The 27,330-nt window shown below is 40.8% G+C and overlaps 1 protein-coding gene across 25 annotated transcripts in view; it reads right to left on the bottom strand.

The window, feature by feature from the left end:
* Positions 1 to 27,330, bottom strand: part of LOC137847090 (ATPase family AAA domain-containing protein 2-like) — a 38,496-nt gene that overhangs the window by 8,514 nt on the left and 2,652 nt on the right. For 6 of the 25 annotated variants that reach the window (XR_011090797.1, XR_011090796.1, XM_068665354.1 and 3 more), the window contains exons 1-25: positions 26,545 to 26,687; positions 23,975 to 24,165; positions 22,968 to 23,121; positions 22,064 to 22,142; positions 20,471 to 20,543; positions 18,198 to 18,312; positions 17,656 to 17,761; positions 16,398 to 16,851; positions 16,062 to 16,177; positions 14,940 to 15,114; positions 14,481 to 14,569; positions 13,989 to 14,148; positions 13,054 to 13,144; positions 12,312 to 12,626; positions 11,874 to 12,000; positions 10,719 to 10,902; positions 9,560 to 9,745; positions 8,208 to 8,337; positions 7,860 to 8,056; positions 6,555 to 6,714; positions 6,087 to 6,200; positions 5,841 to 5,990; positions 4,519 to 4,767; positions 3,701 to 3,834; positions 948 to 1,076 (exon numbers count right to left, since the gene is read on the bottom strand). Coding sequence is in view for 23 of the 25 variants with exons in the window: in XM_068665354.1 (XP_068521455.1) it covers positions 948 to 1,076; positions 3,701 to 3,834; positions 4,519 to 4,767; positions 5,841 to 5,990; positions 6,087 to 6,200; positions 6,555 to 6,714; positions 7,860 to 8,056; positions 8,208 to 8,337; positions 9,560 to 9,745; positions 10,719 to 10,902; positions 11,874 to 12,000; positions 12,312 to 12,626; positions 13,054 to 13,144; positions 13,989 to 14,148; positions 14,481 to 14,569; positions 14,940 to 15,114; positions 16,062 to 16,177; positions 16,398 to 16,415 (2,724 nt within the window). In the remaining 2 variants the exon portion in view is untranslated. Of the gene's footprint in view, positions 1 to 114; positions 1,077 to 2,094; positions 2,737 to 3,700; positions 3,835 to 3,895; positions 4,413 to 4,518; positions 4,768 to 5,840; positions 5,991 to 6,086; positions 6,201 to 6,554; positions 6,715 to 7,859; positions 8,057 to 8,207; positions 8,338 to 9,559; positions 9,746 to 10,718; positions 10,903 to 11,873; positions 12,001 to 12,311; positions 12,627 to 13,053; positions 13,145 to 13,988; positions 14,149 to 14,480; positions 14,570 to 14,939; positions 15,115 to 16,061; positions 16,178 to 16,397; positions 16,852 to 17,655; positions 17,762 to 18,197; positions 18,313 to 18,970; positions 18,990 to 20,470; positions 20,544 to 22,063; positions 22,143 to 22,967; positions 23,122 to 23,974; positions 24,166 to 26,544; positions 26,688 to 27,330 lie in introns of those variants that run through there. The other 19 variants (XM_068665348.1, XM_068665345.1, XM_068665349.1 and 16 more) reach the window with 17 other exon arrangements.

Raw genomic sequence — 27,330 nt, 5'->3', positions numbered from 1 at the left:
AAGTTCACAGGCCATGAGATTAGAAATAAATCCCTTCTCGAGCTAAAAGATCTCATTTTTTTTTTCAGGAGCGGCCTCCCTGAATCTAAATACTCCTCTCACAGGCAGAACAGAGTGTCCGTTCTAACTCTTTATCAGATGTGGAAAAAGAGATCGAGATGACCAGTGCCTAAAAAAAAGAGGCACTCTCTTTTTAAGGCAGACTGATCGGCACAACACATTTTATCTGTTCTCAAGCACAAGCAACTCTAAGATAAATGGGTTCAAGGATCTTCAATGTGAAGAGTGAACATCCAGCGTATACTGGGAACACCTGACTTGGACCATGGACGCCTCACGCAGATTTCGGAGGAGTTCGGACAACTCAGAAATCATCTTTTACAGGAAGAGACCAGAGAATTTGACTCAGTGTAAAACTGGCACAGGCAGAAATCTCCCCAATTACAGATGCTCAAGCGCATTAGTTAAAAAGAGATTAGAGTGTGACTAGAGAGAAGTCTCAAACTCTTGTTATATACTTAAATTTCTCTCCAAGGATGGAACAACTGCTATCACTGTGCATGACTGGCTGTAGAGGGAGAGAGAGAGAGTGAAAGACTTAGAAAAGCACCTTCCCTTCGTAGTCCTCCCACTCCCAAAATGGTTCCCAAGGAAAACTACTGACAGATTAAAGTTAACTGCTTTGAAAGGGCTGTGTGGGTGGACCCATTGTCTTCAAGTTCAAGCTTTTTCCTGCAGAAACTGCCAACAATTATGCCAAATATAACAATGGTTTTGCAAGATGGATAAACGTCTTCCAGACTGAAAGGGAGAAGTCGTACTGTTGTTGTTGTCTGTGCACAGACACCTAAGCAGTAAAGAGCAATGCTAAACAACCACGATATCCCAGAACACACAAATACTGCGTAACAGTGACAGAAAGTGCTAGAATTCAAAACAAAAGTTACCTCCACCAAATCGGTTTTGTCGTAGTCTTCTCTATGGTTGTAAATACACTGATTAATGACGCCATATACTTTTTCCAGGTGATAAACGTCAAATCCCTTCGTTATCTTAGTGACAAAGCATAACAGTTTCTGAAGACAACAATGGAGCAAAACAACAACTTTAGAATAGTATAAGATCCTTTGAATACGCTCTATATCTTTTCAGAGGTTGAACAGTAACAATACAAGTGACAGCCTACTTTTTCTTACGCTATTAAATAAAATGTGACACTTCAGAGAACAGATTAAACATCCCACGAGATTTCAGCAGGGAAAATATGAGTTAATTTTTCATATTTCAGAGAAAGGAAAGGCTGAAATTTTGGACAATCTTTTACTACTAATCAATTTCCTGCTTGACGAACCTGATCTCCTTCTATGACAAAGTGACGCACTGGGTGGACGAGGGAAAGGCTGTGGATGTGGTCTACCTTGACTTCAGCAAGGCTTTTGACACCGTCTCCCACAGCATTCTCCTCAAGAAACTGGCTGCTCTTGGCTTGGACTGGCGCATGCTTCGTTGGGTTAGAAACTGTCTGGATAGCCGGGCCCAAAGAGTTGTGGTAAATGGAGTCAAGTCCAGTTGGAGCCCGGCCACTAGTGGCGTCCCCCAGGGCTCGGTGCTGGGGCCGGTCCTCTTTAACATCTTCATCAATGATCTGGACGAGGGCATTGAGTGCACCCTCAGTAATTTTGCAGATGACACCAAGTTAGGTGCGTGTGTCGATCTGCTCGAGGGTAGGAAGGCTCTGCAGGAGGATCTGGATAGGCTGCACCGATGGGCTGAGGTCAACTGCATGAAGTTCAACAAGGCCAAGTGCCGGGTCCTGCACCTGGGGCGCAATAACCCCAAGCAGAGCTACAGGCTGGGAGATGAGTGGTTGGAGAGCTGCCAGGCAGAGAAGGACCTGGGAGTGATGGTTGATAGTCAGCTGAATATGAGCCAGCAGTGTGCTCAGGTGGCCAAGAAGGCCAACGGCATCCTGGCTTGTATCAGAAACAGTGTGACCAGCAGGGCTAGGGAGGTGATCGTCCCCCTGTACTCGGCTCTGGTGAGGCCGCACCTCGAGTACTGTGTTCAGTTTTGGGCCCCTCGCTACAAGAAGGACATCGAGGTGCTTGAGCGGGTCCAGAGAAGGGCGACGAAGCTGGTGAGGGGCTTGGAGAACAAGTCCTACGAGGAGCGGCTGAGGGAGCTGGGCTTGTTCAGCCTGGAGAAGAGGAGGCTCAGGGGCGACCTTATTGCTCTTTACAGATACCTTAAAGGAGGCTGTAGAGAGGTGGGGGTTGGCCTGTTCTCCCACGTGCCTGGTGACAGGACGAGGGGGAATGGGCTAAAGTTGCGCCAGGGGAGTTTTAGGTTAGATGTTAGGAAGACCTTCTTTACTGAAAGGGTTGTGAGGCATTGGAACAGGCTGCCCAGGGAGGTGGTGGAGTCACCATCCCTGGAAGTCTTCAAAAGACGTTTAGATGTAGAGCTTAGGGATATGGTTTAGTGGGAACTGTTAGCGTTAGGTCAGAGGTTGGACTCGATGATCTTGAGGTCTCTTCCAACCTAGAAATTCTGTGAATCACATCAACGGTTGTAATTGCAAGTCGACTGCTCCCAAAGCAGCAGGGAATGACACGATCCTCTTTGTAGGACAGCTGCTGCCACAGCAAAGCCACTGTTGCATTTCATTAGAGAAGCGTTGCAGCAGCGCGGGGCACTGTAAAAAGGCTGCAGATCTTGTAGATACAGCTGTGCCAGCTGGAAAAGGAAGCACCCTTAGGTGATTACCTTTACCCATGTGTGCCATGCCTACAACTCTGCTGGCAGAACAGGTTGCTCAAACGCCCAGAGCAAAGGTGGATTAGTTTGCTCAGTCCTACCTTTAAATTCAGGGGTGGGTAAATAGCAAAGTGACTGCTTGTAGCAATCACCTCTCTCTCACACAGTCATTTCTATTACCAAAGATGCAGAGATGATAATCTCTGGCACAGCAACTGTGACAAGCTAGTGGCAGCACCTTCTTCCACTGCCACAGCTGTCCATTAGCTGTGTGAGCCTACGAGTACGTAGCTTTAGGGAGCAGCCATACCAAATGGAAATACTACTGCCCCCTGGAAATAATGCTGCTTATCATCTTATCAGCAAACTCTGCCTCCCTCACGTATATATATATACACACACACAATATAAGAACTTCTAATACTGCACTTTCAAGGAATTTCAGAAAAGTAGTCACTTCTCCATGGCTAGCTAGTTTACGTCAACCTGCTAACTTCAGGTTTAAAATCATCACTGCAAGAAATAAAGGTCCTTTTCAGGTTCTTAATACATCAAAGCATGAAAAAAAAAATCCCCAAATAAAAGCCCTCAAACCCATCATTAAAATTACAAATCATTAAATGATATCCATAATAGTACTAGCAGGTTGTCAATGTGGTATTTTAAAATTCAGCATGGCCTTTTATCTTAAAAATTAGGCAAAGAATCTGTCTCCTAAACTACAGATGACCAGAAGCAAATGGTAGCCTACAGAAATCTACACGAGGGATGGAAACTAAACAGTCACAGTGCATTACAGACTGAATTATTTCACTATCTATATGTCCTTCCAATTAATTGTTTTAATTGGCATTGGTTAACAATGGGCTTAATTTGCAATTTTACATGTCGCAGGAATATGTCCTATTTGAGCATCAAAAAAAAAAGCTGAAATTAGACATACTTTGAGCTCATAGCGATCCACGATAACTATGTAGTCTGTCTCTGTAGGAACTTGTACAGGGTTCTCATCACTTATCTGTTGCTGGTCTTCTTCCCAAGAACGTTCAGGAGTCACTGCTTGAAATGCCCAGGAATCTGGAAGGACACAAATTTCTTCAGTCAGGTTTCCTGTTTATCTAGAATACAGTCTCAGTGAAGTATCCTGTACCTGCAAAACAGTCTCTTTCTATAAATACAGAGACAGAATTGTTATCGTCTGCACTGAGAAATACTTGGCTTCTCCCTTCTTTCCAGCTAAAGCCACTGCTCCATAAAAATTAGAAACTAAGACAAAAAAAAGCAAACAAAAATACCCACAAACAAACAAAAAGCACTAATGAAAAGGTTAATAGTGGAAAAAAATAGTCATGTTGCCAATTCAGATTAGGGAACACATCTTAGAGTACAACATTAGGGCTTAAGTCTCCTATTCCACATGTTACTCTGGATCCACGCATCTTGAAGTGCTGCTTTTTCACCTAAGCTGCTCGTTATTGGAAAGCACCTCGTACAATAAAAGAGTGTCAGTGACTGCTGGCTTTCAGTTAGGTACCATTGGAAAAAAACACACTTTAGAATCAAAAATCCAGCACCTACAGAAACATGTGGGCTTGGCTTGCACAATTAGAGGAGCAACATCATTACGGAATAAACTGTGTGATGATTTTTGAGAGCTGTAACAGAAAAAATAGAGTGAAATTGAAGGCTAAAGCTAATAAATAGTGCAATCCTCCTCAGCAAGAATAGGGTGCTAAAGGATCTGATGGACTTCTCCCTTACCATTTGAACTTGGATTTCCATTAGTTATAGTTCCCCATCTTGGTGTTGAATATCCACAAAGCTTAGCACTTTCCTTTTCAGTGTTAAGTTTAACTTGACATATGTCAGAAACATGTTTGTCCACAAACTCTTCTTCATCACTATTGTTTTGGTCATCTGTTGGTACTCTGTTCTCTTTATCGAATTGAGAACTCCTCTTTGCTGCAGCACGCGCACAGTTGTTCCTTCTGCGCTTTCTTTCTGACGCACCTACAAAGAGACAGCATAAAAAAAAAAATAATCCAAAACATAACCAAAAGAATTCTTTCTTCAAAATCCATTATCTTCATCTTACTCAACTGACAAGGAAAACAAAGGAACTGAGCTACCACTGCCTATATCCCTACATATGCTGAGAAAAGAGTTGAAAGTTAACGGGGTCAGTTTGCTATTAAGATTAAAAACAAGCAAACAAACCACACACACAGCTACGGAATTTCATTCACTAAACAGTCACTTTCAGGATTTTACATGCTGAGGATTCTTACTTTGGATGGGCAGCATTAATACAACGTGAGGTTATTTGATAAAGTCACCGTCTTACTACATGAACTAATACAGATGAACATCATAAAAGTCTCTGGAAATAAGCTCTCCTTCGAGTCTGGTATCAAGCTGAAGACTTCAAAAGCTGAATACGTGTTTGGAAGAGATTAATTAATGAGACAATTTTAAGGGAATATTCAAAGGAGAAAAAACGTGAAGACTTATACCTCGTACGCTTCCTGATTTGGTAAACCTTTTGTGAAAAAACAAACTTTGTGGTTTTGCCCAACATTCGTAGTATTCATATAGTATTGCAAAAGGATATGGGTGGAGTCCATGGCAAAATTCCCACTCTCACTAGTTAGACTTCCCTCCTTCAACTGGGAATCACAGTATGAGGTAGCTAAGATTTTAGCATTTGGGGAAGGGAGGGGTGGAGCGGGGGTAAAAATGCCATTTTGCATAATTAAAAACTAGTTAAGTATTCAGAAACTGCCATCCACAACATTTTTTACCTCAAGAATTAGCAATTTAGGGGCAGCTAAATGTCAATTGGGCCATCAAAGTTGTTTTTGTTTGTTTGTTTGTTTGTTTTTTATATTGTAAACCAACTTTCTTTGAACTTTAATTCATCACTATATTGAATGAATGACCTCTGGATTTCTCTCTCACATTTTGAAGTAAACTTGAAAACAAAATACCTCTGGCATAAAGAGCCAGGCATCAGAGACACCTGTTGCGTCTCAAGAACAGAGAAGGTATGAATGACAAGAGCAGCTGAATAAAATGCAACTTACCATTAGAAATGGGTGTACTGGCATCTACAGGTGCCGCTGTCATCTCCTCATTTTCATTACTCTCTTCCTCTGGTTTGTCATCTTCAGTAGCAGGGTTCTGCTGTGGTGACTTGGAGTCGTCCCATGGAGACCACGCTGGAGAGGTGCGACCTTGCAATAAAGAATAGATACCAAAGATCTTCGTCGTGCATTTTCAGTTACAAATGCAGAGACAAGTCTTAAAATCCTTAGCGTTAAAGCATGTACCTCTTTTCTCACGAGATTCTTTAATTTGTTCACAAAGTCGTCCAAACTCTGTATCCATTTCGTTCCTCACCATTGAATATGCAGTGTTTTGCAAAACATAGGCTCTGTGACAATCTGAAATTTTACAGACTTTAACTGAATGTTGTCTACCAACCAATGAAACTGTTTTGATCACAGAAAAAAATTGCTTTCTTCATAGGTTGGTTCCGAAAGGTTATCTCAGTGAATATGTTCAGCATAACAACATAGAAGTTAATTAAACAAAAGCACTAGTTCCTTGGGAACACTTATATCACAATTCCATGCCCAAGTAGCAAAATGGTAAAATATTTACAATGTGGTAAGAGATGTTCTCTGTGGATGTCCAAAATCATCTAATCCATCTGAAGTCTACTGTTTGAACACAGCATTTATCCATCTATACGTTTGACCGATTTTTTAAACTAGGGCTAAAAAGCACATCCTCACCTGTAGATCTTTGATCCGGGTAGTACTCTAAGGCATTGTTACAGATTAGATCGATGTCCTTCAGATAGTCTCCTGCAGTGAGGTACTGGCGTGAGTCAATTTGAGTCAGAACTGTTGAAAGATCCATCGGCTCTTTAATCCTTGTGGCATAGTCAGGTACCTGCAGATCAAATACAAGCATTCAGAGGTTTTCTTAACCTTGTGCACTGTCTACCAAATTATTCTGAAAACTTTAAATAAACGACTTCCTAAAAACTCTGAACATTTGCGATGCATCAGAAGATGCTGAAATTAACCAGTTTGCTTCTCAAAAATGGAAGGGCTCTTTCAACTGGCATTAGAGCTGCTAGGAGAGGACAACAAGAAGTAGGGCGGTCAGAAGCACGTGCATGGTAGAGAAGAAACACTGAGGGTGGGAGATTCATTTCACTTTGCTTCAGAAAATCACAACAGTGAAAGCTGAGTAAGCTACCCGACATTCTCTTTGTTGTCAACATTGAGGAAAAGGTGCATGAATTGCACCTGTGAAGTACCTATTGCAGGCATCTACTTTAGAATGAGGTAACTGGGCCCAGAGGTGCCGAGTTCTTCCCTCAGACCGTAAGAGGAGCCTAATAACTAGTTCAGATGAAGACATACGTATCTGTCTGGATTTTTCACAGCTCAAGAACCTAGGAGAAAAGGGGAAGAAAAGCCAGTGGATGCCCACATGAAGAGGACTTTGCTGATCCGCAGGTATATTCAAGTTATATCTGTCTTTGAAATATACGCCCCTAGTTTAGGCTTATCTAATCAATTGAGGAGAAAAAGGGATCTAAGCAGCCAATTGGAGGAAAAAGAAAACACACTGCACTTATGGTTGATTCCTATTGAGGAGTTCCAGATGAAACAGAGAACAGGATCTCAAAACTTACTTTTACAAACGGCTGCTCCTATTCCTGTTCCCACAGGAACTGACAGTCCAATAAAGGGCTTTAGACTTCATTAAAGTAGTCCTGTAAATACTGTTTCTAATTATAAGGGAGAATCTCTGTGCTTTTCAGTGCTGTGACATGCCTACATACCAAAGCCTTTTCACGAGCAAACTGTGTTGGCATTTGGACTGGCTTTTTAGAATGAAACCAGGGCTTTCAGCGAATAATCCAATAAGAGACATTTGAGAGTCAGCAGAAGTAAAAGCACTGCCTCTGCTTCTTGCAAAATCCTAATAGTGCAGCCCTAAAAACAAAGTTGAACCTTCCCCAAAACGCTGAGAAATACGAACACTGAGAAGTTACAGACACACACAGATCAGCACTAGTTTACCTTCTGTGGGTCAACGGGCTTTGCAAATTCCCTGAAACGTCTGTCAGTGGCAAGTCTGTGAGTAATGTCCCTCAAGAAAATTCTAAGTTCACGCAAGGTATCCTCCTCTTCCTCCTCCAGCATCCCTACTTCTTCCTCTTGTGGCTTCTGAGGCTCAGCTGCTGGTGCTACAGGCAGGACTTCCAATGTCTGATCAACTTCAATTAATCAGGAAAAATTAGCCAATTTACAGTACTCAAATTCAAGCATATGACAAATTACTGACAGAAAATGACCACCAAAGCAAATCCCAAAGAGCTAGTAACTTCGATAGGAAAGTTTTAGATGTACTTCTTATATCTTCCTCACCTGTTTTCTTTACAGGAGGCTTACCCACTTGATTTAGAATTAGGTCCTCAAAAAAAGCTGCTCTCTCTGCCCTACCAGGCACCTCAATATTGCACACTTCTCCAAATTCCTTATTAAATAATTTTTGGATCTAAAGCAGAAGGAGGAAAGACATTTCAGATTTAAGGCCACAAAAACTCATCTTCTATTCCAAAAAGACGAGTACCTTTTAAAATTAATAATAACCTGAAGAACACAAACTGAAAAAAGTTATCTTCCTGGCCTTAAAAGGCTACATTTTCACAGGCTGGCACGGCAAATTCAAATATCACCTTTAAGAATCACCTGTAGAATTAAAGCTCGGTGAAGGGATTGTATGCTACACTGATAAAGTAATGGCTTTCACCACATCCAACATCACCTCCTTTGTATTTACTTGCCTTGCTTCATCCCTTAGTTAGAACCTTTATGGCTATAGAGGGAAGAGAAAGGCTTCAGCAGACAAGTGAGGGCTTTTTGCTGAGTTTTTATTTCTCTACCAAAAGGTGTCTGAAGTAGCTAGTACCTCTACGTCTTCCTCCATTTTCCATTTCTAGTATTAAAAGGTAGGTAAGGAATTTCACTACTTATTTTAGAAGGAATTTAGAACCTGCACAAAAACTTCTGTGGGAACTCAAGCACTTTCAAAGCAGTTGATAATAAACACGTCTAGGTAAGACCCATTCTCTTCCCCCAATAACTGAGACAAAATAATCAGAACGAGAACAGCGTGTTCCTGTTTTGGGCACCTTCCCTTAATGTAAACTCTCAGAAGTCAATGAAGTTCTGCATGTACTTTTACTACAGTTTATTTAGGAATACAACTAGAATTTGATTCCAAAGTTACTTGAGCAGAAATTGGAACTCAGCTTTCCAGCTTGGAAAGCTTTGGCCTATATGAAGAAAGAAACTGATTTTTTTTTTTTTTTTTTTTTAATCAAAGTGTTTCAATTCTCTACTAAATTGCATTATTAGCAGTTTACCCAACATAGCATGGAATGGCAGACTGTCAGAAGAAATCTCTTCAGTAAAGACATCCTCTTGTCATTTCAAGCACTGCATATTCTTGACTGAACCACTTTGTAGCCACTGGAATTATTGTATTAATTTATTATTTGCATGCGTGAGAAGGGGGTGAAAGTCACTTGCTTGACTCAGAAAAAACTTTAAGCAGATGCTTTCACAGTATTCTTTTTCTCTAAGCAAATTTTAAGTGACTTGTTAGGGTGCCTGAGTAATAACAGTATGCATTTAACAGCACAGCATTTTGATGCTGGAAGCATTCATAAATTACAAGAAACTGAAGAAATAGTAAGAAAAGTATTGAAAAATACCTCTTCTGGGAGATCTGAGTGACGTACATCAGACGTAGCAAGCAGCAAAACTGGCGAAAATGCTGGAATATTACGTAGCAGAGTTAGAAAAGTAAGTTTCAAGGCAGGTCCAGCGTTGTACCACCATAAATGGGTATCTGGGACATAAATTATGCTTGGTGCTGTCTTCTGAGCATTTCGGATCAGCTAGTGAAAAGGAAAGCTTGGGTAAGAAAACTAAAACACGGAGAATAACCTGTTAATACATAGCTACATAGCCATCTGACTGCCCCATGAAAGGAAACTATGTGAACAGAGTGGCAAGCATCCTGTCACATAAGGAATTTCTCTGGGCACCCTTTCAGATTATCAGTATTCGGAGAACTCTAGTCAGAAGATGGGAAGGATATATTCAGGCAGTGGCTAGACACCGTAGCTATATGGCCACAGCCACAATCATCGCATAACAAAGAAAGGAAATGTCCCTCTTATGGGACACATCAGTATTCAGTCGTGTAACATGTCTGTCCTTACTTGTATAGCTCTCAAATGTTTCCACTAAAGGTAAAAATATTTTAAGGTAGTGATGCCAAACAATAAAATGGATTTCCTGCCTAAAAGTAAAAACACCAAATCTGTTCATTTTTTCTAGCTAAAACCACATCAGCGTGTTAATGCTTTTATTGCACACACTGCAACAGCACAAGTTGTGTATGCCCGTGTGAAAACAAAATAAACAGAAGCCCCAAACCTTGGTTGCCTTACTAATATAATTTAAAAGGCGGCTACAAAAAGTAGCCGACATGCAGTCTGGTACAGAGCCATCTACTGGGAGCACACAGTCTTAGGAGGCAATGAGAACTACTTTCTGGATCCCAGGGAGATGAGCAGCATTTCTTTCCACAAAGAGATGTTCATTAGCAACACCGCCCAGCTTCCTGAGCTGCTAACAACATCCTCACTGTGAAATTGGGTATGGAAAATGTGGACATGTACAACATCCAGATTGTTTGTGGTGCTGTCTAAAAGAAAAGGGGATTTTCAGACAGAAGCAAACATCCCAGCACATTAAAACAAGGCCACCTCCATTACCAATGAATTTTGCTCACCTTACTTGCAACTCGATTGATCTTCTACATACAGTCAGTGAATCCGATGAGAATAAAAAGAAAAAAGGTACCTGTCCGCAGATTTCTTCTGGCGGTGCAACGTTTGTAAGCAGAACAGAAAGGTCCAGGGTGTGAACGGGAAACTTCTCCAAAGCGTGCAACACCGCTGGTGCCACGTAAGAAACCTGGCCGTACCCTTCTTTTCCTACTATTAGCAGACAGGGCCGGCATGATGTTGGTTCGCAGAAAGCACTCCTAGAACAAGAGTTAAGAAAACAAGCTTATAAATGAGGTGCTGAATAGACACACAGATGTTCCAAGTACTTTTCCTATAGATTTTCTTTTCCCTCCCCAAATAATCCAAATGGCACATTAAATACATGTAAGATTTCCAGTTAAGTTATTCAGTCATTCCAATTGTTTCATCTTCTTCCCTTGTGTTTCCTATTCTTTACTAAACCAAGACTGCAAATTAATATCCCTGCAATCTTGCTTTACTACTAGGAAATAAATTTGCAATGAGCATTTGTTTCCCCACTACAATCAGGCTGTACCTTTGCTGGCTTAAATCAAAGATGCTAGAGACTTAGCCTTGCTCTAGAGGACAGAAAATCTTCTGGACAGCACAGCAATAGAAACTGAGAAAAATAACTGATCCAGCTGCGACAACATGATCTAACTTAACAACCGTGGGCTTGCATGACTTCCATACTAAAATACCACAAGATTAACACAACTTGGTGGCTTAACAAATACAGACACCATTCAGATTTTTCTCAAGGTGTTTTAACAAGCCATTTCTCAGTGTTCTTTCTACTACAAAATTCACTACTGGTTTAAGAATCCTGGAAAACAGATGGGCAAAAGGTGGCAACACAAACCCATAAAGTTGGGGTACTTTTAGCTAAAAGGACAGACAGGACATGTATGTGGTCTTGAGTCTTTCAAAGAATGCCATGGATTAAGTCAACGTGTTCTGGTAGTCTACAGATCACTTTGGCTTAGGAAGAGAAGCCTGGGCTTTTCAATTGGGTCATTCAGAGCAACTTCATTACAACTTTAGTCCCTTCACCCTCTCTTCTTGTGAATACCAAGCACCCCTTCTACACACTAACTTGATGTTACCCCTTCGTCTACCACCCCTCACACTTTTAACAGCTGGAACTGTTTACAAAGACTCATCAGACCTGAGAATTTAAACATAACAGGGATCTATCTTTCTTTACCTGCTGAAACAGAGGAGTTTTTTCTCTGGTCCGTCAGGCATTCCATCTTTGAATTCATCTCCAGAAACCAAGGATGCATCGTCATCACTGTCGAACATACCATCTTGTAAAATAGGATTTAAATGGTCTGAAAGGCAAAAGAGGTTTGTTAACTTCCCTGAATAGCCTTTGTCTCTTTCTCTTACATTAATACAGCTTCTAAATCAGTGCCAAAACCCTTTCTTCATTTGAGAGCACACACTGAAAGCTATTTCCTAGAGTTCATCCCACCACAGATCTAAGGAGATGGCACAAGGCCCTACAAAGCTGTACCAAGTCCCACTGATGTGTACATATAAGGTACGCTACTCCTGGTGATTTTTTTTCTCTCCCTTAGAATAAAGGAGCTTACGAACAATCTTTAGCAGAATTATAAAGAAGTGGATGCTGTGGTTATACCTTGCTGTCGGTCCTCCTTTAGCACTAGCTGTGCCTGCGGGAAGATCTTATGCACAACTTGTAAAATATTCGCTACTGATCTTTTAAAAAGTGGCTTGAAAATGGGTGATAGTGCTTGTACGGGTGAAGCCTCGATCCTGTTTGATGCCGGAACAACCTTCTTCGGAGCCATGAAAAAGTCCTTTGCTTTTATTTTAATAGAATTAACGTCTAGTTGCAATTTCTCCCTACTTGCATAAATCTGAGGATAGCATCGACGTAGAGAGCACAGAGCAGCTTCAGTACACAGGGATTTGATATCTGCACCACAGTATCCTAACAAACAAAAATCAAACGTTACATCAGTCAAGGCCCAGGTTTACAACATGCAACATTTAAAGAATTTGTCATGTCAAAACCAAACAGGTTAACAGGGAATTCAAAGTGCTACCGTTCTGCAGGGAAGTTTCATGTTGCTCACTGCCTGATATCCTGCGCTTATGCAGCTGAAGCAGACTCCTCATCAAAAACTATACTCTTGAGGCAGATGCCCCAGAACCATTTAATGTTCTCAGACAACAAGAGGAACGACAACAAAGAGTAAATAGATGAAAGCATCTAACTCTGATTGCTATGAAGGCGTGCCAGCTGCCTCGTTGACTAGTTGTGCAGCAAGGCACAAGAGCTTGGGTACTGCCTGGTACAAGCTAAGGTTCTTTACAACTTGCTCACAAGCAAGAATCCATTTTGGTTTCAGTCTTACCAATGCATTTCTCAGCTAGTTCATCAAGCAACATGTCCGGTGGCTTAGGGGTCCAGTCACGAGTATGAATCTTGAAAATTTCTTTTCTAGCCTGGAAGCAAAATCATTGCATTTTAGCTTGTCTCAAGTTTTCCTTAAAAATACCAACAAGAAACAAACAAACAAAAAAACCGAAACAGTCCTCCCTCAAAACCCCTCATCTACTAATACGCTTTTCTTACTTGCTCAACTTTCAAGTATTTTACAGTTATTTAATATACACTCTGCATTGTCAACCAGGAAATTGAATATTTCTTATTTGTTACACTGGACTTTTTTCTAGGAACCTACAGTGAAAGAAAAGGCATTTATAGCTTCAATAGCAAGTTTCCAAACTATGAGACCTAAGGACCCAGAGGAAAATACTGCAATGAAAAATTTATCCAGAAACATTTCTTTGTTGTCCAAAAAACTTCTCTAAAATTTAACAAGCTTTCATTGTGACAGTCTCATTACTTCATCACATTTGCTTTTCAGGCAGTAAATTCACAGAAAGCACTTCTGGCACAATGTTTCAAATTGCTACAATTACTATAAAGAAGAAAATAATTATGACTCAAACTACTACCACTGATCCGGGGCACAATCAAATGCACACACGTCCCCTATTCATTCATAAGTGAAGGACTGAGACCAAAAACACAACTTCATGATGAAAGCGCCCAAGTGGACTAAATAATTAAGCAAACAGGTACAACTTTGGGAATGAAAGGTTTGATTACAGAACTAACTACTTGGTGGTATCATCTTGACCATATATATTCAGTACCAGATTTGCCCTCCATGGAACAACGCAGTGTCTCCACATATCACTCTCTTGTTCAAGTTGTCAATTTTTTTTTCCTATAAAGTTGGACTTTGCCATGGTAGCGCTAACGTTGAATTTCAGTTCTCACCTCTTTATTTGGCAAGTTGAAGAGGAACTCTCTGTCAAAGCGTCCTGGTCTTCGTAAAGCAGGATCTATAGAATCCAGTCTGTTGGTAGCTCCAATTACCACGATCTCCCCTCTGTTAACAGTGCCGTCTAGAAGCGTCGGAAGAGTTGAAACAATGGAACTAATAGAAAAATATAATTTTTACTTACTGGTTCAGTAAATTTTGTCACATTCCACATGACTTTCTTCCATGAGTAGTCAAAAAGGACAAGCTTTAAGGACAAGACTCATTTTAAGACATAAACAATAGGTAAGTTAACACAGACCACATGCTGATATCAGGCTTAGTAAATTGGTTTCAACTATCGTTTAGAAGCACCTGTTTTGGCATTGAGTTACAAGTTTTCAGGATAAATTAACGTGTTCACAGTAAATTAAACAGGTCATCATCCTTTTTTTTTTTTCATTCCCCAAAGATCAAGCAGATTTTATGTAGGTGCAAAACTGTAATACCTATGAATGTGGTCTTGTTTACTGGAGCGCACAGGAGCGAGACCATCTATCTCGTCAAAGAAAATAATTGAAGGTCGCATCTGATAGGCCTAGCACAAAAACACAGACTAAAACACCATTATCTAAAGGAAAAATGCACAAAAACATCATGGTTGGAATGTCATCTAAACTAGATTTTTCACTTCAGCCTCTGGGACCTCTACTGATAGAGCTACTGGAGTATCTGGCATGACTAACAGAAGACAGCAGTCTGTGTCAACCCACTGTATCCGGGTGACAGGAAGCAAATCGTTCCAGTAGCTCCTACAGCTGACATTCACAGCAGAAACACTGGCATTTCCGTTTCAGTGGGAAAAAAAAATAACAAAATACAAAAAAAGCAAGTTCTACTTAAAAACGTTGACCACAGAAAATAATGGTTTCAACTCTGACAGAACACACTGTGCATTTCAACCTTACCTGTTCAAATAACACACGAAGTTGGCGTTCTGATTCCCCCACGTATTTTCTCATGCAGTCCGAAGCACTTCTCATAAAAAATGTTATTTTTCTGTCACTTCGGCTATATTCATTGGCAAGTGCACGAGCAACTAGTGTCTTCCCTGTTCCTGGGGGGCCATAAAATAGACAGCCTCTGCAATAAAAAAAGATCCAGATAGGAAAAAAAAACATCATGATGAGTACCTCCTACAACCATCATCTCTAGAACAAGCGTCTTTCCTAACCAAAACACATCACGTACAAGACAGCAGTAATAGCTGAAGTGTGGGTAGAGTCAGAACAGATAGAAGTTCTGCATTTTTACAACGTTTCACAAGAAAATTCATTTTTTTCACCCAAAGAAATGAATAAGGGGGTAACTCAAGTGTATAAAACCTTCAAAAGAGAGCATACTGTCCCAGAAGGACACTTCCAAAACTGCTGACAAACAGTTTGATTACAGCAAACTGGAGCCAAACAGGCAAACTTCAGCACAGAATCTGAGAATGGGCTGAATGGTGAATCACCACTTCATTCTTCAGTGATAAACTGCATATTCTTGCTTTCACAATATGCAGAATCTGATAGTAAAGCATTTAATGCTCCTCTCACAAGCATTAAGTTACTGGGTTTGGTCTCTCAGACCATCTATTGCTGATGGCACGTGAGGAAGCCTAAAGCCGGAAGGAAAAGCGATGCCTTAGCACTCAGAGGGAAAAAAAAAAGAAAACAAAAGTAGGCAGGAAAAACAATTGGGCTTCCAGGCAACATATTACGATTGACTTCCACTAGATAATCCCTTCTTGCTTACAAACTAATCAAGCTGACTTGTACATAAAACTGAGAACAAAACCACTCCAACCCAACTAACCCAACTTTTTAAAGACACCAGACGGTAAAACTTAAAATTTTAAGACGTTGCTTATATTTTTAACCTACAAATATTCTAGATTCTATCCATTTTTAAGAAACCACTTTTTGCTACTACTAAAACAAACGTTCACCGCTGCCAAAATGTTGAAGCATGGAAGCATATTGATGCCTTAACTGAACTTTCTCCTGAAAACAGCTGACTTACGATTTATCACTTTAATGAGTTACCTGGGGGACTGAATATTGAACCGCTGAAAAACTTCTGGATACAGGAGGGGAAAAATCACCATCTCTTTCAAAGCTGCGATGTGTTCGGAAAGATCACCCACGTTCTCAAATCCAATCTAAAGAGAAATTCAACACAACAGAGTCTGTATGTTAAAGAAAGCAGCAACCTAGATCAAGGTTTCATCAGAAATTATCTCAGCACAACAGAAACATTCTGGGCAATTTTTGAAGTTGCTTTAGAGAAAACCATCAACAAAGGTAGTTGTAGATGGCACACTGAGATCTTTCATAATCCCTGGAAACACTCGCTGACACGATGATTAGTTTAAGACTTACCGCACTATCTATTTGCATTGCATCTCCCTGACTTCCTCCAACTTTCTTTTGATCCCTCTGAACTCTCTTTAGGTCCTGTTTCTGAAGTTTCACTCAAAAAGTCCTGATTTGAATTAAGGAGAAGTTATAGGGCTTCTTTTTCTTTAAGATGCAACTCGAAGATTTTTGTTTTTCATAATAATGCCAAGCAAATGTAGAAAACATTAATTAATATATAGAAGACCTAACTAATTGACATAAACTCACACAGTTAAATTTAGATAAACTTAAACATGGCTAAATATTCATTTGAAGGAGATTCATCCCTCCCCTGTTCTCTAATGACAGCAACCTTCTTGGAGATGTGCTCTCGCTGTCCTCACTGCTCTCACCACTCTCCTCCGTATCACATGTGCTAAGCAAGGGAGATGAGCAAGAGGGTGTAGAATCACTGATGTCATCTGCATGTCTCTGTCTGCAAGCAAGCATATAAACCAGAAAGTTAAAAAGAAAATAGAGCAGATACTAAGTAACACCAAAAATTAAGGGAATTCTATCTCAAAATTTACTCTGAGATCTATTTTCCAGTCCATTGTACTCCTTAGCAATCTGATTTCAAAGGCCATGACATGATTTTCCTCGTGACAACTGTCTGCTTTCAAGAATGCTCAACAAAATATCTGGCAATCAACAGCATTCTCTACGCACTAACTGCTTACAGAATCCAAAAAGCCTTTATCATTACTAAGGCAATTTATGATTTCATTTAGATCTTTTATTGTTTAAGGTTAACTTCATACAGAAACATTAGTTGATTCCAAACAGAAACTAGAGTCAGTATTTGAGTGATAACTTTTTTTTTTTTTAATCCAACAAAACTTCCATAAAGCCTCTCCCTCTAAATCGAATAAAATTATTTTTGGTTTTAAGAAAATAATTTGTATCCTTCAAGATTAAATAGTCTGACTAAGATTTTTAAGGGGGGATTCTGGCTTCAGTTCCAGAACCAAAGAATTTCAGTTACAGAAACTCAGACACTACCTCCATAATCATCTTATCAGCGACCCACAAATATTGGATTTAAGAAAGAAACCAACTTAAAAGTACCCACCTCCTGCCCTCCAAATATTTCTTTCCTCTCTATCCTCAGACTACCAAAGTACCGATCATAAACTTACTCTGTAATTACCACTAAACTGAAAACCCTTTGAAGCATTATGCAGTAAGGAGACTGACAGCTCTACGGATAAGTAAGAGCTATCACTAGCCATACACCAACCTGGCACGTCTTCTATATTTTTGTGACCCAGCATTTTCAAGTGACTCTTTCTGTCTGACAGAACAGGGCTGGCCCGAGTTAGTCCTCTCTCGATCTCTTTGTCTTACTGAAAGGAAAGAATTTAGAATAATGATACAGATACATTTAAGAGAGGAGGATATCAAAAGATAAAGAAAATGCCACGTGTTTCACTCATCCCTAATTCCAGAAGAATTTTTAACCGTTTTTGCTTTTCATCAGTGCATGGTACAAGTGGAAAACTACGCCCTTTTTAAAGGTGAACTGAAAATCACAAGAGCAAGACTATTAAGTGTGATTAATTACTGTCATATCAAGGATACATAGCACTAAGTACGCCAAACAGCAAAGAAATACAATGGGCACAGGACACACGTGTCTGATAAAAACAGCGAAGTTCATGTGCAGAATGAAGGTACAGAACTGAAACAGAACTGTGTGCGCAAACACATGTATTTGCATTCAAAAATTTTATCTCACTTATGTGCAAGAAATAAGGTTTTAAGAGAAACTGTGCGTTCAACCTACTTTCCATAGGAGCTTGGTAGCGGTCAACAGGTTTCCTCCGTCGAAGGTTGTAACGCCTTGGAACATCTTCACCGTCATTTTCTTTGTTCTCACTTCCTCTTGATGTTTGTACTGTACCACAAAATGACACCGAATCGTTAAGTACTTTTGCAAATTATATGAAATCCAAAATGCATTACACAGATGCCTGTAAGTTTTATTATTATCATTATTTTAATGACACAGTGGATCCTGCAAAACCTTAAGATGAATTTATGCAAGTCACGTTTCAGAAATCACAAATCCTAGCAGATGAGCATGCATCTAGACATTGTCTGTCCTCTCTGAAACTGCTGATGGACTTGTCGTCAGCCTCAGTGTTTAACAACAGGCAAAATTCTGTCATATTGCTTAGCTAAGATGCAGATCTTCTGAAAACAGCTATTTCAGAAAGTCACTTCTTAGTTTGAGAAAGTGTTTAATGGAAAGGGTTTTAATAATCTGTAGTGCTAAGACTAAGCATAGTAATCTAAGTCCAAGTCTAGCTCTGCCACAAATTCTGTGAGCAATAATGGGCCAGACACAGGCTTGAAGCTCACCAATGAGAAAACAATGCCAAATGCACATAAGCTTAGGCCATTAGCTTCTGTCAAGTAACCTGAAGTTGTTTCATGAAAGATGGTAAAAAACACAAAAACCAGAGTGCAATTATCTACTGGGTTCTGGTGAATATCCTCTCACGTTAACAGCAGGACACCGAGGAAGGAACGTACATACTCCGTTCACCTACCTGTTTGCCAAAAGGACTTATCTTTTTTTCTTGGAAAGCACCGCCCTCTTTGGTTTTTATTTTTTAACCCCAAAGGTTGCATTGCTTTCTGAATGCAAGGTAGGTGCCATGGGGTATACAGACAGCACACGGAAAACTGAGCAATCAGTAAATGAGTTTGTGATCACTACCATCTCCAGTCCTTGGTGTTCCAACACTTCTATCACAAAAGCATGAATTTCTCTGCTTTAGTGCTCCACTAACCCTTTCCTTTGTTCCAGTAACTTCCTTTGTAACAACACTGACACTTTCCTCACTCTTTTCTGGCGTATTTTTCACTATAAAAGTTATTCTAGCTCTTTCCTGATTTAAAATTGTAGTTTGCATTTTGATCATCAATTAATTGCCCCGGGCTCATTTCCCATTCAACGTGCTATTTAAAACTCCTCTCTACAAGTCTCTACTGCACAGCTCCCTGAAACCCACACACTTTAACCAAGCTTCTCCCTCTAGACTGGCCCCCGCCTTGTATTCAAGCTACTCTTATTCAGACTTTGAGCTAATGTTTTCCTAACTAAACCTCCAAAGGAGTCAACTCTGCTTCTCCCTTACTAGTCCATGGCCCAGCCATTCTTCCTCCGAAGAACTTCCCTCGGGTTCCCACCTGCCACTGTGCATCTCTCTGCTCCTCTGGGCCTCTGAAGGGAGGAGCAAAGTATTTTCTGGGGCTCAGCCTCCTGTCACTGTCTCTCTGAGCTCCTTTGCAGGTGTGCAGGTGAGCTCTATCACATAATCTAACTTGTCAGCTCATCTACTGCAACACCCTTTTCGGTCCTTAAGTACAGTCTTGCCCTGTTCTGATCTGTTTAGAAAGCTCCTACAAGGATGATCTAATTTACTGCCTTAATCACAACTAACATTCTTCTTAAAAACTGTAAGTTTTCCCATCACTTCCAAGTTAATACGGCCTTTCGTGGCTTAACCTCATTCCACAAGTCACTGAGTACCCAGATGACAGCTCCTAATTACAGGCCCTGACAGCAGCTTACGGTGACTGCCTCCTAAACGCAGAAACGCACAACGCTATCCTCCCTCCTGCTGAGCTTCACGCTTGGGAGGAGCTTTTCATAAACATCTGGCAGCCTATCTACCTTGCTTCCTGAAAATTCTTGCTGTGCTGCTCAAAACCATGAAAACTGTCACGCTCCTGCTGTAGCGGTATCACCGTTTCGCATGCTGAGTAATAGTAATGCTGTCCATTTCTTTCCATTCCCACCTGTCTACAACCATCTGTTGCCTTTTATCTTGTAAGCAGTTTGGAAAAGCGCTGTTGTTTTTGGTGTTTTTTTTTTTCACCTTTCAGCTCACTACAGTACAGCCCTAGAGCTCATACTAAGGCTTGTGAAGTCAATAGCAACACAGAATTTTTACAGAAGACAAATACCCAGTAGATTAGCTTCTTTCAATTGTTTAAGGCTTTTGGTTAGAACAGAGTAAAGAAAACTTAAAACCAGAACTCACCAACCTCATCTGGACTGCCAGGTCCAGTTCTTTCAAAGTCTGACTTCACACAGGTGAAGATATCAAGGTTCTCCTAATTCCAAGCAGCAAGAAAGATCGGTCACAAACGTGCAGAAAAACAGATGTGCATACACGTACATCCACTGACAGACACGTCTGTCTGTTGATGCTTACACAGTAACATTATCGAGGCACCCCGTATACACACAAAAAATAAATTATTGCACAAGAGGAGAGAATGGGAATATGATTGCGTGCACCCACAATCAGTAACAAGAATTTCTGCTCTAAACCAGGGCTCAGTACATGCAGTGGTTAAATACTTGCCCAGATACACAACTGAGTGCATTAGTTAATCAGAGGTTAATAACCTACAGCGTGACAGAACCAGGGAAAAAGAACTACCTTTCTAGCAGACATACCAAAAGAAATCATACAGGCGTGTGAGAGATGCTAATAAAAAGTACTGTGGACAATTCTGGATTCATTTCACAGCCCTGGGCAACCAGCTCTAGGTGTCCCTGCTTGAGCAGGGGAGGGTTGGACCAAGTGACCTCCAGAGGCCCCTTCTAACCTCAACCATTCTGTGATTTGAGAGAAAAAAAAGGGAATTCAGAGCTAAACTAAAAGCTATGAAAGTAGGTTATCGGGAAGTTTTAAAATGATGTGCCTATCATTCAAAAGAACAGTAATTTAATAAAATAGTTGAATTTAATAGAGCAAAACTAAGACAGAGGAAGTATGATTGCTGCATACAACTGTAACAGGGGTTCCTCTAGAGACAGGGGTTTATTTAAGCTCTCAGGCAAGGCCAGCACACAAACAAATATACATAAAGTAGCCATCAGTTCATTCAGCTGGAAATTTGAAAGGCTTCAAGTTCCTGAAAACTCTGGGAGCAGTTTGCAGCCAAGGAAGAATTCTAAAATGCAAGTTAGGTCAATTAAAGAAAACAGCTCCATTTGCCTGTAACAGATGACTAAAGCTACATGATACTGGAGATTCTTTGTGAGCTCTCAGGAAAAAAAAATGTTAACAGGAATCAAAATTCGAGTGAGTGACCAACACAGGAAGCTATGCACTGCCTTTTGTTAAGCTTTCCAAGTAAGTGCGTTCCTGAGCATGACGAGAAATATGATTTAGGAGTTAAGGATAAAAAGCTGAACAGCTTAAACTGCCAAGCTGATGGAAAGCACCAGTCTTTTTGCATATTCAGTCCCCCAGGCAGAGCTTTTAGTAACATTTGGAGTAAAAACCCAAGTCCGAAACAGCTGTTTGTAAACAGCGTCCATTCAAAAAGCAGAAGGCAATTCAGAAACTGGAGTGGAAGACATGCATTTCAGCATCTCCCCGTTATCCCACATCTTCTGCAGAAGATGCTTCCTCCACTCTTAAAAGACATCTGGAGCACAACCGTATCAGTAAGACATGAAGATATAACCAGAGAGCAAGACCAAATGGTAGTTTAGACCACACTATTCTTTGGAAGGAAGTTATTTCAGTTCAATTAAAATTACAACTAAGTTACTTCCCTACGTGAAATACTCTACAAAAATGGCAAACTGACGGAGTTATTTGCTCTGTCATTTGTACCTCAACATCTTCCCAACATCTTTGGCATCTACGCATCTGCTCCATTTCATCCATTTTTTGTAGCACAACTTCCGCAGTACTAAGATACAAAGTTGACATGTAAGAGCAAAGTTAGGCATGTATGAAAAAATAAAACAGCACACACAATCAATAAGAGATTTTAATGTAGTACGCACAAAGCAAAAGTCATTGACACTTAGCCAAGATTTTAGACATTACCAAAACATTAGGTCAAATCTTTAGTTTTGATAGAGATTTAAGAACAAGCTTTTGAGGATTTGCAAACATACGCTGTTTTCAGGTTTATTTTCCTCTCTTACTGAGCACATTGAAAATATATATATATATTTAAATGCAGGAGGAAAATAAGAATTCTGACATCCTAGTAAGATGTTATAAAAAAATTATGTCAACTTTTAATCCTACTTAAGTTGCTCTGCACAGTAGCATTAAGCCATTTTTTGTTAACCAAGGAAAGGCTGTTTGTTCTTCTCTACATGGGAATCTAAGTTTTGTGTTGTAGAAAATGATGAAATGAAAGGAAAGCAAATTCTGAAGCAGAAAACAATTTTGGCTTCAGAAACAGAAATCAACCATGGACAGAAATGCAGAATCGCTAGGACTACTTTGCCTTGACTGTATCAAACCGTCCTCAGTTTCTTAACCAAGCATTACATTCACTTTTGTGAGTATGGAACAAAAAGTTCATTAAAAATGACGGCACTTCTGATGCTAAGAAAACTGCCAAATGGGGAAAACTCAACGAATTGAACTCTCAATGCCAGGAGCAGCCATACCTCTTTCCTGTCAAAAAAAAGAGCAAGTCAAGGCCAACATCATGCCATAGTGCAAAGGCTTGCTAAGAAAGATCATTTTAAGAGGTCTGCAAGAAAAAATGACTTACTTTGTTATAAGTTTGTCAAATAGAATGGACGAGTTAGTAGTAGAGTACCGACTGCGTCAGACTCTACAGCTGCGGCGCAGCTCCAAGTCCCTGTTTTCTCCTTGGACTCGTATCATAGTTTTTGCACCAGCTCTACTCCTCAATGTTCTGGTGACTGAAACGCAGAAAAAGTATTTTGAAACAGTCAAGATGGGATTCTCCTTATTTCACCATTGCTCTTGTAAAATGTAAACAGACAAACAAAAAAGGCACCCTGAAGTGGATTGATTTTTCTTTAAATTTCAGATCAGAAGTTGTTGACACAACCACTGCATTCCACTTATTTATCACTCTGCACGTTTAAACTGTCTACTTAAAACTGTGACCTGTAGAGAAATTTTTAAAGAGACTGAAAGCTAGCCAGACAAAAACAAACGTGCAACTTTTGTTCCATGCAGGAGGGAAATTTACTCCAGTTATTTCTGTCTTGGAAAAGTGAGAACAATCTACACCTTTCTCTAAGGTGTTTTCACTCCATTCATGTCAAACTGTATCTAACAGTGCTCAAAAAAAAACACTATTACATTGCAAGCCTCTTCCTAAGAGGTGTATGTTTTATTACTCTGTTTATGCATGCAGCACTTTCATTTCCTGCATTATGATCTGACAGCTCAAGGAAGTAAGAATCGTTTCAAGAGAAACACCCAAACACCAGATAACTCAAACTCGTGCTTTTTTGAAAAAAGCCTGCCCATTGTTCACCGTACAGCACCCTTTGGCACAGGTTTGTTGCTTGCACTGTCATTAAAAGAGCCAAGAGGACAAGGGGAAGGGAAGAGCTACACCACTGTGGTGGTAGGATCACAGCTAAGGTTTAGTTTTGTGGTTGCCAACTATAAAACTAAGTTTAAACTTACCAAGTATCAATTTACTTTGCACAATTAGAACAGTTTGCTTTGTGCCTACGAAGCTGCAATTCACACTGCTCCCTCCCCAAGGAATTCATAAAATCTCCTATTTGCACCTACCTCTCTTCACAGAAAAGTCACTGATGAGTGAATTCAGCTGACTACAGAAGGCTTTGGGGCCAAATGAAAGCGATGGAGTGACCAAGTGCCATCCTCTTCAGTAACCAGCATAAATCGGTATCCCGGGGAGTTACAGCCACTTACCTGTGTTGTATTCTTTTTTTTGTTCCAATTTCGGCTTTCTCGACTGCCTACATTAAGAAAGAGGACAGGGGAGAGAAGGGAGAAGAGACTTTTTGTATTAGACCCATCAAGGATGGGAAATTTCACCACGTTTACAAGCCAGTGCTCCATGGTATACAAAGAGAAGCCTGTAGGCCTCACGGAGGATCCAGATCCCAAGTCTGTTGTGTACCAGATACATGCGGTTCCCATGTACCCACATTTCCTAGCTTGCTCATGTTGAATTCTCAAAATTATGAGCAATAGCACCCAAGTGGAAAAGATACATGTCCTGGTTTCAGTTAGGACAGTTAGTTCTCCTAGTAGCGGGTAGGTTGCTATGTTTTGGCTTAGGATGTGTAAAAGGATGTTTAGAAGAGTGCTGATACCACCCCGATGTTTCAATTGCTGCAGAGCAGTACTTACAACAAGCCAAGGACCTTTCGGTGTCTCACTGTCCTACTAGCGATCAGAATTGGCACACAGCAACAGCTGCGAGGGGACAGATTCAGGATGGCCGACCCCAACTGGCCAAAGAATTCTATGCACACAGAAATCACACACACAATTTCTAGGTTGGAAGAGACCTCAAGATCATCGAGTCCAACCTCTGACCTAACGCTAACAGTCCCCACTAAACCATATCCCTAAGCTCTACATCTAAACGTCTTTTGAAGACTTCCAGGGATGGTGACTCCACCACTTCCCTGGGCAGCCTGTTCCAGTGTCTAACAACCCTTTCAGTAAAGAAGTTCTTCCTAAGATCCAACCTAAAACTCCCCTGGCGCAACTTTAGCCCATTCCCCCTCGTCCTGTCACCAGGCACGTGGGAGAACAGGCCAACCCCCACCTCTCTACAGCCCCCTTTAAGGTATCTGTAGAGAGCAATAAGGTCACCCCTGAGCCTCCTCTTCTCCAGGCTGAACAAGCCCAGCTCCCTCAGCTGCTCCTCGTAGGACTTGTTCTCCAGGCCCCTCACCAGCTTCGTCACCCTTCTCTGGACCCGCTCAAGCACCTCGATGTCCTTCTTGTAGCGAGGGACCCAAAACTGAACACAGTACTCGAGGTGCGGCCTCACCAGAGCTGACTACAGGGGGACGATCACCTCCCTAGCCCTGCTGGTCACACTGTTTCTGATACAAGCCAGGATGCCGTTGGCCTTCTTGGCCACCTGAGCACACTGCTGGCTCATATTCAGCTGACTGTCCACCATCACTCCCAGGTCCTTCTCTGCCTGGCAGCTCTCCAACCACTCATCTCCCAGCCTGTAGCTCTGCCTTATGGCAACACGCTGCACCATGGATAGGGCGGGGCAGCCGGGCTGCTAGGGGTTACGCTGGGCACTGGTCAGCGGGTTGCGAGCAACTGCATTGTACATCACTTGTTTTGTACACATTACTATTAGCAGTACTATTATCATCATCATCATCATTATGTCGTGGTTTAGCCCGGCCGGCAGCTAAACACCACGCAGCCGTTCGCTCACCCTCCCCCCTCCCTCTCTGGGACGGGGGAGAGAAATGGAAAGTGAAGCCCGTGAGTTGAGATAAAGACAGTTTAATAAGACAGGAAAATAATAATAACAATAATAATAAAATAATAACAATAATAATAATAATACAATGGTGATAATAGTACTACTACTAATAATATGTACAAACAAGTGATGCACAATGCAATTGCTCACCACCCGCTGACCGATGCCCAGCCTAACCCCGAGCAGTCCAGCCCTCTCCCCCCAGGCTAGCCACCCCTATATATTGTTTAGCATGACGTCAGATGGGATGGAATACCCCTTTGGCTAGTTTGGGTCACCTGTCCTGGGTCTGTCCCCTCCCAGCTCTTACTGCACCCCCAGCCTGCCCGTTGGCAGGACAGAGCAAAAGGCTGAGATGTCCTTGGCTTAGTATAAGCACTGCTCTGCAACAATTAAAGCATCGGGGTGTTATCAGCACTCTTCTCATCCTAAGCCAAAACACAGCACTCCACCAGCTACTAGGAAGAAAATTAATTCTGTTCTAACTGAAACCAGGACACATTATTATTTTCCTGTCTTAATAAACTGTCTTTATCTCAACTCGCAGGCTTCACTTTCCCGTTTCTCTCCCCCATCCCAGAGAGGGAGGTGGGAGGGTTGGAGAAGGGCTGTGTGGTGTTTAGCTGCCGGCCGCGTTAAACCACAACAACACCTCAAAGGGGTTGGGGAAAAAAACATATGTTTTTGTAGAAAAGACTTTCACTGAGAAGAGGGATTCTAGCTTTAAGGTGCTGGTACGCCATCAGCATGCTCATAGGCCTTTGCTGATTTTAGCCGGAGGTTTATCAGGCCACAACTCACTGCACATGCTTTCTCTCTTGCTTTTCAATCTACAAATCGAACAGAGACCGAACATATAGAAATACAATACCTTGAAAAGCGTCTTCTGTTGACAGTTCCCCTCAGTATCGCCATACTTTCTTCAAAGCTGGAGACCGAACACCGCAGGATGCTTTTTCTCATTGATCTTAAACGGTGTCCGTTGAAACATTCACTACTGGTAGAAGAATAATCCTAGGGAAAGAAGGAAATAAGAATATATTTATGTGAACCACGTAGATTCAGATAAAGAAATTCTTCCTCACGCAAGTTTAATTAACCCTCCTGACTTGGTAGTGGGGCAACTAATGGCAGGCAGACACTGAAACGCTGCTGTGCTCAAGAAAAACCTGGAGGAAAAAAAAAAAAAAAAAAAAAAAAAAGCTTTCAAAACTAAAGCTTCCCTCTCCCCACCATTTTCTTGTGGATAACTTAAGCTTAATATCCTTGGCAAAAAGATATTGCAGCAAAACCTTTCACATAAACTTAGTGTTTCGTGAAAAACAACAACAACAAAAAACTTTAAATTCAATTGGAATTTAAATTCAAAACTTTAAATTCAATTGAATTTAAATTAAAAAAACTAAACTAATTAAATTAAAAAAAATTAAATTCAACTGACTGTTCAGAGGAACAGTCAAGCTTGACATTATACATCCTAGAATTAAAATCTAGTTCGAGTTTTTCTCCCATCTCCAGACCTTGCTAAAGATGCTTATTAGGAGCTCTGTCAAAAAAAAGTGTAATGCTTGTTATATCAAAGCTTTGAACCCTTCTTACTGCCCTTGACCTTCTTCACATTGCTGCTCCTACAAGGGTGAGTACTATCATTTTTAGT

The sequence above is a fragment of the Anas acuta genome, chromosome W (genome assembly GCF_963932015.1).
Source record: "Anas acuta chromosome W, bAnaAcu1.1, whole genome shotgun sequence".
Taxonomy (NCBI): domain Eukaryota; kingdom Metazoa; phylum Chordata; class Aves; order Anseriformes; family Anatidae; genus Anas; species Anas acuta.
Note: the sequence above shows the minus strand (reverse complement) of the source record. Positions and strands in the feature narration are given on the sequence as shown.